At 43.4% G+C, this 16,928-nt stretch overlaps 1 protein-coding gene across 2 annotated transcripts; it reads right to left on the minus strand.

Moving 5' to 3' along the window:
* Nucleotides 1–6,358: 6,358 nt before the first annotated feature.
* On the minus strand, nt 6,359–15,764 carry LOC100391948 (cancer/testis antigen family 45 member A10-like). 2 transcript variants are annotated; one of them, XM_054251345.2, is made up of 5 exons: nt 15,574–15,764; nt 11,104–11,278; nt 8,646–8,891; nt 8,168–8,261; nt 6,359–6,966 (listed from the first exon to the last, which is right to left on the minus strand). In XM_054251345.2, the coding sequence occupies exons 1-5, from the start codon at nt 15,667–15,669 to the stop codon at nt 6,876–6,878; spliced, it is 702 nt and encodes a 233-aa protein (XP_054107320.2). In that variant the 5' UTR covers nt 15,670–15,764; the 3' UTR covers nt 6,359–6,875. The 2 variants fall into 2 exon arrangements, with proteins under 2 accessions (XP_054107320.2, XP_054107321.2); XM_054251346.2 differs by lacking the exon at nt 15,574–15,764 and adding an exon at nt 15,402–15,473 and having other exon boundaries at nt 6,405–6,966.
* Nucleotides 15,765–16,928: the final 1,164 nt, after the last annotated feature.

Raw genomic sequence — 16,928 nt, forward strand, 5'->3', positions numbered from 1 at the left:
TTCCACCTGAGGAGGGATACGAGTTGAGAAATCACCAATGTATTTAGTATTACGGTCATGGTTTCTGCATAGTTGTAGCCGGTATTTATAACTGCCTTCGTTCACTACCCATTTTTCATTCCCTTTGCCCTGAGATAGTATGTCATCTGGTCATGGTGCTTGACCTGGCAGGATGACTCAAACCTTCATCACTGAACAGTCTGAAGGACCATTAGATACCTGCCTGGATTGGGTTGCTGTACTTTTCCATTAAGTGTAATCAGAAAACATGGGAGGACTAAGAAGCTCTCTAGACACAGCAGACATACTCCTTTTTAGCTCCTGGTGTAGTGCAAGTAATCCCCCTTTGATCGTCAGGTTCATCATCCCAAGCCAGTGGATGACCCCCTCCTTTGCCTCTAGATGGAAAGTGATGAAGAGACCAAAATGGCCAGCTGGCAGTATGAATGTCTTTTCAATGGAATCACTGTTGTGTCCCTTGGTGAAAGCATTTCTTCCTTTGGAAATAAGACTTCTAGTTCAGCAGAGCCTAACATCAGGAGAATAGGAAACGTTTTTGCTAGTGGGTCACTGGGGTATAGAGTATGAGTAGAGACACCCCCAGTTATACCCCTTGAATCTAGGACCAAGAATCCTGACTATGGGAAAGAAAGCAAACTGTGTTGGATGCAAATATACAGCAAACACTGCTTCCTAAGTGATTTCTCAGATCTGCAAGACATTGCCACCTAGCTTGCACTATAACTGAGTTCCTCAAGTCCATCGCACAGTTCTGTTGATCCAGTCATCTTAAGATAATGTGGGACAGCTCGGGAGCCTGATTTGGAGTTCAAGGCCAATGTGGGTAAGACAGTACCACCTTAAAAAAGGCTGATGGAGGATAAGGGAATATAAATATTAAGACCAGTGAATTCCTATGAGGGTGGGCCCATCGCTACACTTTATTATTTGTGAGTGCCTTGTGTGGAATACCCTGGTGGTAAATAAGGCATTTTTTCTAACTGCACAAATGTTGATTTTCTCAAATTACTGTGGGTGGAAATGAAGATCCATAGTCAGTATACGTGTCTATTTGAGTAAGAACACAGCCCTGTCCCTTCTATATTGAAAGTGGTCCAATGTAAGCACCTGCCATCTGGTAGCTAGCTGATCACCCTGGAGACAGGTGCCATATAAGAGACTCAGTGTTGCTCTCTGTTTCTGGCAGATTGTACACTCAGCAATGACTATGTTACAGAATTTTGTTCCTTAGTTCAGCTGAAACTGAGTTCTTGTCACATGACCAGGAAAGATTAAGTTCACGCACACATTACAGGGTGAGGAGGGGAATGTGTCGGTTGAAAAGGAAAATTAGGGAGGAAAGAACTCTCAGCAAAGCGAGAGGGAATCCTGCTAACAGGCCCCCACCTCCCAGATTGTTTCTGTGCCATCACACAGAAACCGAAGAGACCAGGCTCCCCATTGCCACTCCTGCACGAGACACAACTTTCCCATGGCTCTACCCTCTTCCCCCGGGTACCCGGCAGCATTAATGAGAAAGACTCAGTTGGGAAAGGGCAAGCAAACAGTGACAATCCTTTTTCTGGGTTGTGGGTTTCATTCAGGACCAGCAGTCTGGTTTTTCAACCTTCAGGCCGTTTTAGGCTTGAAAGTGGAGTTTAGCCAGGGACCCTTGGCTGTCTGATGTCTCTATCGACTGTAGCCAGGTTGGCCTTGGTGAGTGGAAGTCCATGCCTCTGAAGCATAATCTCTATCCCTGTCACCTTGGCCACTTTGTGAGCTCATGAGGCTGTGACACAAGTGTTGGGGAGAGAGGCTGATTAATATCTAGATAATAGGTACCTTATCCTTCAGATTATTAAACTTCTGCTCTGCTGAGGTTACCCTTTGGTGAGAACTCTCATGAGACTCAAATATCTTCACAATGAATGTCCACTCGGACAGGTCTGTCCACATATTTTTCCCCAGACCTCCTTGTCACAGATTTTCAATCATGTGTCCTCAAAGTCCCTAATCATTCGGCCAATAAATGAGACACAGCCTGTACAAGGATACACACTTAAAAGTCTGGCCATCTCTCCTCCACACAGGAGCACTGCTCAAAGTTCTTTCCTCTGGGAGGATTTCCCTTCTCTACTGTCCTTCAGGGCTATCCCAGTTGGTCCTGTCGTAATGCTGCTGCCCACTTCTGGCTTGCGTGGTTGGCAGGCATTATGAACGGACTGAATATGTGTGACCTCTGAGAATTCATACGATGAAACCCTAAATCCCAATGGGATGATATTTGGAGGTAGACTGTTTGGGAGGTCATTAGGTTTAGATGTGGTCATGATGGTTGGGTCCCTATGATGAGATTAACGCCCTTCTAATTAGAGAAAAGAGAATTTGTTCTTCCATGCCTCTTCAAAATGTAAGGATATAGCAAAGTGGCTGACTACAAGCCAGGAAGAGGACCCCCACCAGAATTTGAGCACGCTGCATTCCTGATCTTGGACTTCTAACCTCCAGAACGATGAGAAAGAAATGCCTGGTGATGAAGCCACCCAGTCTGTGGTATTCTGTGATAGCAGCTGGAGCTGACTGAGACAGCTGTAGTCTGATTCCCCAGATTCCCATCTCCCGGATACTCAATCAAGCACTAATCCTAATACTGCTATGGTGGGATTTTGCCGGAGAATTAAGGTGTCAAGTCAGTTAACCTTGAGACATGAGTGTGGTGTGGCTGGGCCAGACCTGGCAGCGGAATCCTTGAAAAGTAGAGCATTTTCATCACACAGGAGCAGAAGAAGAGCTAAGAGAGTCAAAGCACAAGAAGGATGTGACACAGCAGGCCCTCTTTGAGGATAAAGCAGTGCGCCCGAGAAAGTATAGGGTGGCTCTAAGCGTTTAAAGCAGTCCCTGGATGACAGCCAACCAAAACATGGGAACCACACTCCTACTACCTTAAGGAACTAGATCCAAATGAGCAATAACCTGAATAAGCTCGGAAGTGGATTATTCCACAGTCTCCACATTAGCACCCAGCCGGCCCATTTAGAGTTGGCCTTGGGAGAGACTCAGCAGAGAGGCCGGTTGAGCCTTCCTGGTCTTGACTTGCAGAACTGTGGATAATACACGTGTGTTGTTTTAGGCCGCTTAATGTTCTTCTAATGCTGTTTCCTGCTGAGTGGGGCATTCTCCCTGCCTAGCCTGGGCCCTAACGTCTCTTCCTGCCTGATCCTACGGGATGGGAACCACATGTTTCACTGGACTGGTGGGCAAGACATGAGATAGCTCATTAGCAACCCAAGGTTGAAAGCCTTGCAAGACCATCATATGGACCTGGAGAAGCTGCAAGCAAGAGAGTAAGAAATCAGCATTTTAAACACACTGGGACTAAAAGTCAAAGCTAAAAGTATGTTAACGACTGGCAATGTTAAAGGGAGCAGAGCAGACAATAGCTAATGCTTCCAGTTCCCATGGAAGTTCCTAAAGTATTCATTTCGTTTGCCTGGGTGATGACATTTCTGATATTTTCTTGGGCTAAACCAGACTGATTGATGTAAAAAGAGCATTCATCTCTCACATACCAACGTGTGTCTTTGACCGTCTGTGAGAAGATTGAAGGCTTTTCGGTTTTGTCGGACTATAATGGCTCGGGAGTCCAGCTGCTGTTGAAGTGTAGGGAGGCCCTCTGCCGTTCGTGGGAGGGCCACCGTCATCTCCTCAAACCGGTTATGCTGGATGTCGAGGCTCTACCTCCCGTAGCTGACCATGATAATCCCCATAGAGAGGGCAGTAGTAAACTTAAGGGAATACAGGGTCTTGCTGGGAGCTGAATCTTGCTACGCTGGTACACGGGGAAAGGGAGAGACGTGTTAGCCCATGTGAAAGTTAGATAAGGGAAACGTAAGTGATAGAGCATCGCCCCTTCCACAGTGGGTAATTGTAGATATGCTGAAGATCCTCAAACCCCCAAAATTTGTTTGATGCTGAAATTTCTGCTGCAAAAGTATTTTGCATTAAAGTGGTGAAAGCAGTGGAGGGCCGATAAAAGGGGTCTCCCGTTTTCTGGCGTATAATTGAAAGTTTCTGTGCCGCTGTCGGCAGTGGTTACTGGACCCGTTAATGAATGGTAGAGTTCAGTGGCGGTATTAGTAAGATCTTTCAATGGACTTCCCCTTTTAGGGTTGGACCACAGGCAAAGTTATCTTTAGACAGGCTATGTTGACAGTCCCTGGGGGATACGTTGAGATGGGGCGAACAAGGGCTTTTCATGCAAGGATGGCCTCAGCAAAACCTAGAGGTTGTAGCTTTGTTGACAGGAAATAGAGGTGGTGCCATTCCAGGGACATCATAGAGCAAAAAAATTGGTTTCCTGGGTGAGGTGTCCACTTATTAGTTTAGTTCCTGCAGATGCATTGACTCAGATAGGTGACCTGGTGACAAAGTTTCAGCTACACTGTCTGTCCTGGAGTTCTACGAAAGTGGGAGCACTGGCATGATTACTGTAAAGGCAGAAGGGGAACTGCTCTGGATAAAAGGTATGTAGGAAAGCACTTTTTCCTTTTGGGACATTTGAACTACTGTCGATAATTAAGAGGAGGAACTTAAGGAACCCATGACTTGATGCAACAAAATCCCTTGGTATTGACTGTTGGGCCTGACATCCCCATTCTTTGGTCCAGTGAGTTTGCCCCTGGAGATGTGCTGGGATGCCAGGCCAGTCTTCTAAGGATCCAGGTCTGGCATATCCCCAGTTTTGGTAGTTACGCAAAGTCAACAAGGTTAAGTTTTGGGTTTGTTTTTTTTTGTAATAGGTGCTTGTTTTAGCACATTCCTCAATGTTGTTCAGTACCGTGACCCATTGACAAGTGACTGAAACCCTGTTAGCATGGATTGGGCCCAGAAAAAAGAGAAAATTCTCTCATCCTACACCGGTGTTCTCATGTGTAGTTCCCTGTGACCAGTAGACTAGATAATAAAAAACATCATAACTGATTTTCATTTGTTACTTCCGAATATGCAGGCACCACATGTATTAGTTTGTTACTGCGGCAAAAGAAATCATCCCCCATTTAGCAGCTTAGAACAATGCAAATATATAAGCAGTTCTGTAGATCAGAAATCCAGGCTGTCTGGATATGATTCTCTGCTTAGGGTCTCACAAAATCAAAGTTAAGGTATCAACCAGGCTGGTGACTAATTGAAGACTCAGAGAGAAACTCTTTTCAAGCTCATTTGGGTTACTGGCAGGTCTAACTTCTTAAAGTTGTAGAACTGAGGTACCCATATACTTGTGGTCTTCGCAGAGGCCACAGTAAGCTACTTGACCCACATCCATACCTCCTTAGGTGCACCCCGCTATCTTTTAAGCAGTCATGGTGCATCATGATTATGGTGGCTGAGACAGAGGTTGTTCATGGGCTTGGCAACACTAACTTTCATTTACCAGGTCCACGTCACTACAGTAACTGCTGACTATTCCACCTGCTAGCTGCAGAGACCAATGCTGATTCCCCAGTATTGCACCATGTCCCAGACTGGTCAGTCAGCTTCCAGGTGGCACGCTGATTACTTTGGTCTGCTTCCACAGGTAAAGGGGCATCACTTTGATCTTCCTCAAATAGACTCTTCTTCTGCATAAGGATTTTCATTCCTACCCACGGCGCTTCAAGAAAACCAACACTGTGGTATTAGGAAAGGCTGTAACGAAAGGCTGTATCAACTATCGTGGTATCCCATACTGCACCAGTTTAAAACATGCAACTCACTTTACAGGAAATGAATATGGCAATGAGATCATACTAATGCATTACACGAGTCTCCTGATGTTCTTCCCCATGCTGTAATGGTTGGCTCAATAGTACAGTGCAATGATCTTTTAAAACCTGAGATGTAGGAATGCCTTCCCGGCAGTGCCTTGGGGGCTTGGCTGACAGTCTAGGAGGTGGCAATGCTGTATCGCAGCATCAAGCAGATGGAACTATTTTTCCTATAGCTACATCTATGTCCTCAAGAATGAAGGATGCAATACGCAGGCCTCTCTCACTGTTACTCCTGGGTATCTAGTAGCAAAATTTTCCTTCTTGTGCTCCAAAACCAAACTTTGATATCAAGAAGCAAACTTTTGGCTCTGCTGGACTAGAGGTATTAGTTACGAATTGAGAAATTTTTTCAACAGGGGAACCAAAAATGATTCCATTCAAATGGAAGTTGTGTCTACAAGCTGACCACTTTGAACTCTTCATTCATCTGAACTAAGAAACTGGCTTGAGGGGATCCACTACTGGCTCGGCTGATGGAAAGTAAAAAACAAAAACAAACAAACAAAAAACACGGATATTGGGTTCCTACTAGACCAGGGGCTAAGGAACACTATGCCTGACATATCTAGAGAGCTTCTTAGTACTCCTGTGTTTTATGATCAGAGTTAATGAAAAATTACAGCAACGCCATCTAGGCAGGACATCTAATGGTTCAGACTGTTCAGTAATGAAGGTTTGAGTCATCCTGCCAGACCAAGCACCATGAGCAGCTGACATGCCATCTCAAGGCAAAGGGAATCAGAAATGGGGAGTGAAAGAAGGCAGTTATAAATACCAGCTACAACAATGTGGGCTGCTGCAGAAACCACGACTGTAATAGTATTTACCTGATGGGTTAATCATGTCTGCCAGCACAGGTGGGAAAATTAACCAACCAGCAAACAAGTTATCCTTTCAAATGAAATGCTTAGGGAAAAAGACCAACTTTTACTGACAGAAATTTCTTAGCCTCTGGAAGGCCATTTTATTCACTAACACATGCTAGGAGGCTTCAGCCATATCCTACTCTATTGTAGAAAACAGCAATTTGATCCTCTTTTCTCCTCAATCATTAAAGAGATTATGCATTTAGGGTCTGATGTTCCTTCTTGGACAAGTAGCCAGAGTCATTTCTTCCAGTTTCTTCTCAAGGTTCTCAATTAAGTCTCCTCTTATATACCTGAAAAGAAAGAGATGCGTCATTAACCAAAAGAGAGCCAAAGAACCTATGCTGTAGGAAGCACTGTGGGAGATAGAAGGATGAAGTAACAGTCAGCATGGAGACAGAAATGCACCTGCATGGTAAGGGGTAGTCTAGCCAGGCAATAACAAATGCTGGCGAGGGTGTGAAGAAAAGGGAAGCTTCATACACTCTTGTTGAGAATATAATTTACTATGACAACTATGAAGAACAGTTTGGAGTTTCCTCGAAAACCTGAAAATGGAGCAATCATATGATCCAGTAATCCCACTGCTGGGTATAGTCCCAAGAGAAAGGAAGTCAGTACACCGCAGAGATATCTGCACTCCCGTGTTGGTTGCTGCACCGTCCACAGTAGCCAAACTTTGGAAGCAAACTAAGTGTCCACCAACAGCTGAATGGGTAAGGAAAACGCGGTACATATACACAAAGGAGTGCTGTTCAGCCATAGAAAAGAATGAGATTCAGTCTTGTGCAACAACATGGATGGAACTGAAGGTCATTACGTTAAGTGGAATAAGCCAGGCACAAAAAGACAAACTTCGCATGTTCTCACTTATTGGTGGGAGCAAAAATTTTAAACAACTGAACTAACGGAGATAGAGAGTAGAATGACGGTTACCAGAGGCTGGGAAGGTTAGTGGGGGTGAGGGGAAGTGCAGATGATTAATACGTACAAAAATGGCATAAGATATAGTATTTGAAAGCATGATGGGGTAACTATAGTCAGTAATAATTGTACATTAAAAACAACAAGAGTATAATTGGATTATCTGTAACACAAAAGATAAATGTTTGAGGTGATAGATGCCCCATTTACCTTGATGTGTTTATTACACATTGTTGTCTGTATCACAATGTCTCATATACCCCAGAAGTACATGTATCTGCTATGTACCTACACAAATTTTTTTAAAAGTGGTAATCTAGCAAATACGAAGAGTGCCAACTGAGGGACAATGTCGTCCTCAGACTACAGTGAGAATGGAAGTCTCCACAGGCCTGGAAGGATGAGTTAGATTCAGATAACATTAACCTAAGTAACTGGGGAGACAGCCATAACTATGAGTGTGGGCCAGGGTGAGAAACTCAAGGCAGGGGCCATTCCCTCACGCTCACCGCCAGTAATATGTTGGGCCCAAGTGCTTAAAGAAATTGGACAGTTCCTATCTCTACCTACCTTGCTGCTTCCTTGATGATGGATTCAAAAACTTGTTTCTTGACTTCTATAGGTCCTTGCAGTCCATCAAGCAACTTGAAGATTTTTTCATATACTGAGGATTTTTAAAAAAACTTCAGTATTATCAAATATAAAAAAGAACAGAGTGAATCTCGGTTAATCTATACCTCACTGATCATGCTTCACAGGCTAAAATGTTTTAAATGCTTAAATCAAGATAACTGCACATACAAAATCTAAATAATAAAAAGGCACCTGTACAAACATACAAATGAAACTCTTTTAACCACACCCAAGTAAGAAAAGAAAAAGAAAAGGTGTCCTATATTTTAGTCAAAGAAAAGAGGAACCACTGTAAATTACATGCAAACTCAACTCTGGCAAAGAATTACCCTCAACAGGTAACATGGATAGCTTTTTTATTATAGAAAGAGAAACTTTAGTTTTTTTTAAAAATAGACATTCTTACACTACTTACTTTGTCCAAAGTGTTGAATTTCCTTCATTAACTGACATTTTATATCAGAATTAATTTTTTCTTGGCTTTTTGGAAAGAGGAGTATTTCTGTGACTTTTAGGTCATCTGCAGAGAAATTGCTGGTAATGATTCCTCCTACAGTTGCATTTCTATCACGTTTCTGCATCAGCCCATCTTTGCTGAAGCCGATGAACTCATCAATCCAATAACATTGGCTCAGTGGAATACCATCTCCTACCTTAAGCTCTGGTGAAACAGATTTTGACAAAAAGCCATCAGTTGGAGTTTCACCATGTTCTTTCCCCTCCACATAGACATCATGAATGACAGATCTGAAAACCACACTGAGAAGTTGAGCTGTGGGAAATGTGTCTTTCATCACCCCTCTGGGTACAACTATGTGCTCCTCAGTTTCTAGAGAATTATTTATTTCATAGATGGGAGGATATACCAGGGGGAAATCCCAGACCTGACGAATTGAGGCCAGGACACATAAAACAATAAAACCATTTCTTAGTTTCTGGCTCTATAAATACATATGGAAACCTTCACAGGTCCCTGGTACTCATCTGTTAGTGTCAGCTTGTTATACTTTATAAGTTGAAAGCAGCAAGTCTCACTTGATATCATGATTTCTCAAATTCACATACAACCCGCCATGCTTTACTCAGCTGGAAGCCAGACAACTTGGATACACGACAACCTGCCTCCTCTCTATATCAAATATATTCTGAGAAAATGGAAGCCACCATTAGTACTGAAAGTTCTATATGCACTCCATCACCAAAAATCTGTGTTAGTGTATGATCTTCCTCATCTTTCTTTTCTGTGTCAGAACTGTGACTTTCTTTTCACTCTGGGTCTGGCATCTCTTTCATTTATTCATTGTGACAGTAGCAATCCAGGAGCTGGGAATCAGTAGCAAGCAGCCCAGAGAGCAATGTTCCCTGCCCCTGTGGAGCTCACATCTTCATGGAACAGTCAGACAGTATGCGCACAATGAGCAAATGAAACAAACAGCCTTGGGCTGGTGTTGGGGAAGCTGTCCACAGGCCTGTGGGAGTCAGGAGCAGAGGGAGCCCCAGGAGCTGCCACTGGTTGGGCAGGGCCTTCTGAGGAGGTGCCCTTGGGCAGCGATTGGAGGAAGAAGTGGGGCAGCCTGTGCAGAGGCAGAAGGGGATTTCCAGGCTGCAGTGAGGCCACGGGTAGGGGCTGGAGTGGGGATGGACTGGGCACTATGGGGTAAAGGACAGAAGCAGAGAGAGCCAGGAGATGGATGGGCCCCGTATTAGGAGAGGGCAAAAGAGGTAAGGCCACGCAAAACCTCACAGACTAAAGCTAGTTCACGGTCGGTTCTGAGTGATTAGGAGAATTAAGGATGATTTTCAAGAGCAATATGGCATGATGTGATTTACATGTCAACATGAAAACCTGGCTGCAGGTTTGGAGGGTATGTGTTAGATACGGGCAATAATGGGAGACATGGAGACATCACAGTGGCTCAGTGATTCATCATGGCAGATTAGAATGGAAGGAGAGAGAGACATGCTGGGGTTCAGAAATTTTTTAAAGTATTCACAGAAGAGAAGAAAAAGAAAGTTAGAAAAAAAGAATGATAGGAGTCAGGCGCGGTGGCTCATGCCTGTAATCCAAGCACTTTGGGAGGCTGAGGTGAGTGGATCACCTGACGTGAGAAGTTCAAGACCAGCCTGGCTGATATGGCAAAACCCCATCCTATTAAAATTACAAAAATTAGCCGGGCATGCTGGCTGGTACCTGTAATCCCAGCTACTCAAAGGCTGAGGCAGGAGAATCACTTGAACCCAGGAGACGGAGGTTTCAGTGAACTGAGATCACCCCACTTCGCTCCAGCCTGGCCAAGCAAAACTCCATCTCAAAAGAAAAAAATGATAGGGATTCACCAATGAGGACAAGAAATTAAAAAAAAAAAAAAAAGATTGGGGGCCGGGCGCGGTGGCTCAAGCCTGTAATCCCAGCACTTTGAGAGGCCAAGGTGGGTGGATCACGAGGTCAAGAGATCAAGACCATCCTGGTCAACAAGGTGAAACCCCGGCTCTACTAAAACTACAAAAATTAGCTGGGCATGGTGGTGCATGCCTGTAGTCCCAGCTACTCAGGAGGCTGAAGCAGGAGAATTGCTTGAACCCAGGAGGCGGAGGTTGCATTGAGCTGAGATTGTGCCATTGTACTCCAGTCTGGGTAACAACAGCGAAACTCTGTCTCAAAAAAAAAAAAAAAAAAAATTGAAGAAAATGGAAATCCTAGAAAGTTTCCATGAAGAAGCATGTGAACAACTGTGAAATGCTGCTGAGAAATTAATGGCCATGTTAGGTGAAACTGTTCACCTTGACAAGGGCAGTTTCTCTGGAGGGGAACAGGCAGGAGGCCAACTGCACTGGACACAGCATGAAGAGGAGGTGAGGACAGGCTGACTTACTCTTTTCTTTGGACATGGCAGAGCCTCCAATAAGGCCATCTCCAGCTCCTTGTTTCCTTGCCAACAGGGCCATCTTCTGCCTTTTCTGATAAGAAGGACTATCACATTCCCTGGGACGTTTAAATACGGTTTCAGGATCACCAGCCACTCTCTCTGTTTTATCGGTCATTGTTTCCTGAAAAACATCAATGAACATACTCAAAAATAATAAAAATCTATCAATCAAAAATGGCAAACAGTTCTGCATATGTGTATACAACCAAGACTTTGAATCATTGATTTCACTTTTAATCATGAGCCAAGATTTACCAAGTTTCAATAAACACTCTGTTCTCAGGAAAAAGGAATCTATATTAATGTACACTAAGTAAAAAACAAAGAAAGATGGTACAACCAAAATCAGTTAGAATGCTTGTGGAATAAGCAGCTCTTGTCAACCAAAAGTAGATAAAAATATTATTACCTATTTGAAGATGTATAAACCAATCTGTATTAACCCTTGTTAGGAAAAATAGTTCCTGTTCTTTGTCCTTATTTTAGGAGATTGATACAAACCTGATAACAAAATCTGACAAGGACATTAGAAGAAAGAAAAACTACAAGATCAAGCCAAACTACAAGCCAAGATCACCTCTGAACTTACACACAAAAATTCCAAACTAAAGGTGAGCAACTAAAATGCCATAGTACTTAAAAAGGACATACATCAGCCATGGTGGAGAATACTGCAGAAAGGCAACATTGATTTAATATTTGAAAATCAACAAATGTAATGCACCACATTAACAACAACAACAACAACAAAACCAGGGAAACACTACATGATCATTTTCATACATGGGTCAATGTTTAAAAGTCCATTCGTGATTAGAAACTATCAGCAACTTAGGAAAAAGGGCTACTTTCCTATTCTGGCCAGCATATGTACAGAAAAAATAGTAAATGCCATACTTCATAGTGAAATGTCAGGATTTTCTCCCTGAGTTTGAAAAGAAGACAAAGATGTCCACTATCCATTCAACAATTTCCTGGAGGTTCTAACAATTGCAGTAGCATCAGGAAACTATAGTAGGTTTAAAATTTGGAAAGAAATAAAACTGTCATAATTCATGGATGACATTGTTCTGTACATAGAAAATGCAAAGGAATAAAATCATTGTGACTAATAAGCAAACTTAGTAAAGTTAGTAGATATAATAAAAACCACTGGTATTTCTGTATAATTAATAACAAATAATCAGAATATGAGATTTCAAATCCCACTAAAAACAGTACCAAAAACATCAAATACTTAGGAATAAATCAAATCAAGATGCATTAGGGTACTATACAAAAATTATAAAACATCACTGAGAGAAATTCAAGACTGCAGTAAATGGAGAAAAATATTCTTGCCATTCATTGGAAGACATTATTAAGAGGTATTATTGTTAATTCTCTCACAGTGATCATAGGAATCATATTTTAAACTCCACCATGTTAACAAAATGTTTTCTGAAAATTGACATTTTTAAGTATATGCAAATTAAAGATTTGGAAAAGCCATGACAACCTTTAAGAAAAAGAACTAAGTTGGTAGATATGTACTACTAAATACGAGATTTACTATAAGGGTAGAGTAATTAAAACAGTGAGGTATTGGAGCAATGACAGGCAAATACACCAAAGGAAGAGGACACAGAGGCCAGAAAGAATCTGGAAATGGAAAATACAGAGGAGCCGTAAATCATTGTGGAAAGGCTAGTGCTTCTAATAAATGCACTTGATAAATGCAGGGAAAATACAAACCTTGATTCTTACCTCTTCCCACTCCACAAAACGTTATTAAAGATGGATAGACAATCTAGAAAACACTTAAGATATTGTCTTAACAACTGCAGAATAGGAAAAGGTGTTTTTAATGAAGATAAGAAAGCCCTAACTAAAAAGAATGAATTGTTTAATTAGACATAAATGGAAAATTTCTGTTCCTCAAAAGACACTACTAAGAGAGTGAAAAAGCAAAGCTTGTTTATAGATTATATATTATGTAGTATATAGTACAGGTCATATATAAAATTATATATTAATTATACACATACATATACATATGTATTTATGTATATATATATATATTTATATATACATTTGTTGCCAGATATATATAAAGGATGAGTTCATGCCCTTTGCAGGGACATAGATGAAGCTGTAAACCATCATTCTCAGCAAGCTAACACAGGAACAGAAAACCAAACACCACACATTCCCACTCATAAGTAGGAGCTGAATAAGAGAACACTTGGACACACGGAGGGGAACATCACACACTGGGGCCTGTAGGGGGGTGGGGGGACTTGGGGAGGGATAGCATTAGAAGAAATACCTAAGGTAGATGATGGTTTGATAGGTGCAGCAAACCACCATGGCACATGTATACCTATGTAACAAACCTGCATGTTCTACACATGTATCCCAGAACTTAAAGTATAATAATCATAATAAAGAACATTATTGTCATGGCATTCGGTGAGGCAAAGATGTTTCTTAAAAGAATGAAAAGCACTAGCCATAAATAATACATGGATTAATAAAATTAGGAGGCTGTGTTCATCTAGAACACATTATTGAGATGGTGTAAAAACAAAACAGATTTATGGAAGATACTAAAATTGTACATATATTTTTATCTATGTACATATATGCCTGTGTGTATGTGTGCATAACTGAAATCCAGAATATATGTAAACTACAAATCCATTTTTAAATTGCAAACATCTCAGTAGAAGCTGGGGGAAAAGACCTGAAAAGGAACTTTATAAATGACATAGTTAAATGATCAATAAACACATAAAAAGGTGCTCAAAAATAAATAAATAAATAGCTGGGCGTGGTGCCGTGGTGACTCTGCACTCCAGCCTGAACAGGGAGATACCGCATCTCAAAACAAACAAAAATTAATAAATAAAAACTTTTTTAAGAAGGCGCTCAATTTCATTAATCAGCAGAGAAATGCAAGTGTAAACATTAAGGAGAAATCACTGCACACCCATCAGAGCAACTGGAATGAAAGATTAACTGTACAGCGAGTGTGTGAATGTGGCACAGCTGGAATCTTCGAATATTTCTGTACACCGACTCCCACACAGACACCCCAGGCTGTGGCTGAAAGGTCAGATAGTACCCCGGGGAAGAGCTCCTTCAGAACTGAGATCAACCAATGGAGGAAAAGCACCCCAATCTGGGGCGAGACAGAGCTCCCAGGGTCAGGTGGCCTCCCTCATGGCCGACACAGAGCTCCCCGTGTCCCACTGTAGGCTTAGAGAACCCAAGGAACAGCACCCCACTCCCCTGCAGCACCGGGAGACAGCACCCACAGATAATTTAAAAACCCAGCACCGGCCGGGCGCAGTGGCTAACGCCTGTAATCCCAGCACTTTGGGAGGCCAAGGCGGGCGGTTCATGAGGTCAAGAGATCGAGACCATCCTGGCCATGGTGAAACCCCGTCTCTACTAAAAATACAAAAATTAGCCGGGCGTGGTGGCATGCGCCTGTGGTCCCAGCTACTCGGGAGGCTGAGGCGGAAGAATTGCTTGAACCCAGGCGGAGGTTGCAGTGAGCCGAGATTGCGCCACTGCACTCCAGCCTGGTGACAGAGTAAGACTCCGTCTCAAAAAAAAAAAAAAAAACCCAGCACCAAGGGAAAGCATTTGGTAAGCATCCCCATCCGGGACAAGCAGAACCCAAGAAAGGCCAACACATCTTAGCTGAGCATCAGCAACATCCAAAGACAAATGCGCCCCACAGAGGACATCAGCACTCGAAGAAAAGAGTCCCTCGCGGGCTGAGATAAAGCCCATGACAGTGACCCCACAGAGAGGTGATAGTGCATCTGGGGCACAGACACCCCCACCCTGGCCCATGAGCACGGGTAGAGTCCACAAGGCAGAGTCTCCCCTCAGGGCTGCGACTGAGCGGGGAAGACACACCCCTAAACCCGAGGCTGACACAGGCAACCAAGGCAGGATCCCTACGTCCTGGTTCAGGTCATTTCAGCAGAAAAAGTCCCTCGTATCACCTAGAGAGAGCCCCCGAGAAAACCCCCCAGTCCCACAACATAGCTGAGACTGGGTGCCCAAGGAAAATGTTCCCCCACGGCCAACACAGGCTCCCACGGCGGTGTCCTTAGAGCGGCAACACATAGCCCAGTGATCCGTACCACACACCCGATGGAGAGCACCCCAGAAAAGAGGCTTTCCTAGGACAAAGGAGCCTTTCCGGGGTGAAATGAAAGCATTCAGGGAAAAACTGCTCCACTCACAGTCCTGAAGTCCTGACCTTGCCGGAGAAGCAGAAGCGTTACAGCACAAAATGGCAGTGAAACTGTTGTGGCGCCTCCCCCCGTTGAACTTTCTAGAAAAGCGCCTTCTGAGAATTGTGGGAAATGTGCCCCCTAGAGCACCTGGGAGTGATGTGCATGGGAAGCATCTCACCAGAAACACAGATCCCATAGTGCCCAAGGGAGATGGAAGGAAGGGAAGCTCACTGGGAACCTGTTGGGTCGCCAGAGTCCAGAGAAGAAGCCTCATAAACAAGCAGGACCAAGGGCGCCAGCCCACCAAACCAGGAAGCGCAGCCTTAGCCTCACTGACTCTGGCGCCCTCTCCAGGCGACCTTCCGTGACAAGTGCACAGCAATATAAACAGAGGAACGCAGAAACTTCTGACACAGAGAGATGAAACCACCCGGATGACACAGCGAGACTCTGGCTCTCCATAGCAGCCAAGCAACCAAGAAATAGAAAAGAAAAAAAAAGAAAAGAAAGAGACAGGGAGAGAGAAAGGAAAGAAATAGTGAGAGAGAGAGAGAGAGAGAGAGAGAGAGAGAGAGAGAGAGAGACGAAAGAAAGAAAGAAAGAAAGAAAGAAAGAAAGAAAGAAAGAAAGAAAGAAAGAAAGAAAGAAAGAAAAGAGAGAGAGGGAGGGAAAGAAAGAGGAAGGAAGGAGGGAGGAAGGGAAGGAAGGGAGGGAGGAGGGAGGGAAGGAAGGGAGGGAGGAAAGAAGGGAGGGAGGGAGAGACACAAATATTAAGCCGGGCATGGTGCAACGGGCATGTAATCTCAGCTACTCAGGAGGCTGAGGCCGAAGAATCGCTTGAACGTGGGAGGCAGAGTTTGCAATAAGTCCAGATCGTGCCACTGCACTCCAGCCTGGGTGAAAAAGCTAGACTTTGTCTAAAAAAAAATTTTTTAATTTAAAAAATAAATAAGGTCAACCTCTATCTGTTAACATTATTGTTGTTATTGTTATTGTTAATTGATAAGAAAAAGGAGGGCTCAGTGCTAGCTCAGAACCCTAATCCCAGCACTTTGGGAGGCCAAAGTGGGTGATTCCTTGAGCCCAGAAGTTCAAGAGCAGCCTGGATAGCATGGTGAAACCCTGTCTCTACACAAAATACAAAAATTAGCTGAGTGTGTACCTGTGGCCCCAGCTACTTGGGAGGCTTGAGACCAGGAGGTTGAGGCTGCATTGAGCCTTGATCGAACCACTGCACTTCAGCCTGGGTGACAGACCGAGACTGTCTAAAAACAAAAAGAACAAGAAAGGAGGGGAAACCTCATTATGTTGCATCTATTAACCGTTTTTATCTGGAACTTTGTATATTTTTCCACTTTAGTTTTTTGTGGGTTTTTCTGAGACAGAGTCTCACTCTGTTGCCCAGGCTGGAGTGTAGCAGTGTGATCTCGGCTCACTGCAACCTCCGCCTCCCAGGTTCAAGCGTTTATCCTGCCTCAGCCTCCTGAGAAGCTGGGATTACAGGTGTGCACCACCACGCCCCGGTAATTTTTG

Source organism: Callithrix jacchus, chromosome X, assembly GCF_049354715.1.
Source record: "Callithrix jacchus isolate 240 chromosome X, calJac240_pri, whole genome shotgun sequence".
Lineage (NCBI taxonomy): Eukaryota > Metazoa > Chordata > Mammalia > Primates > Cebidae > Callithrix > Callithrix jacchus.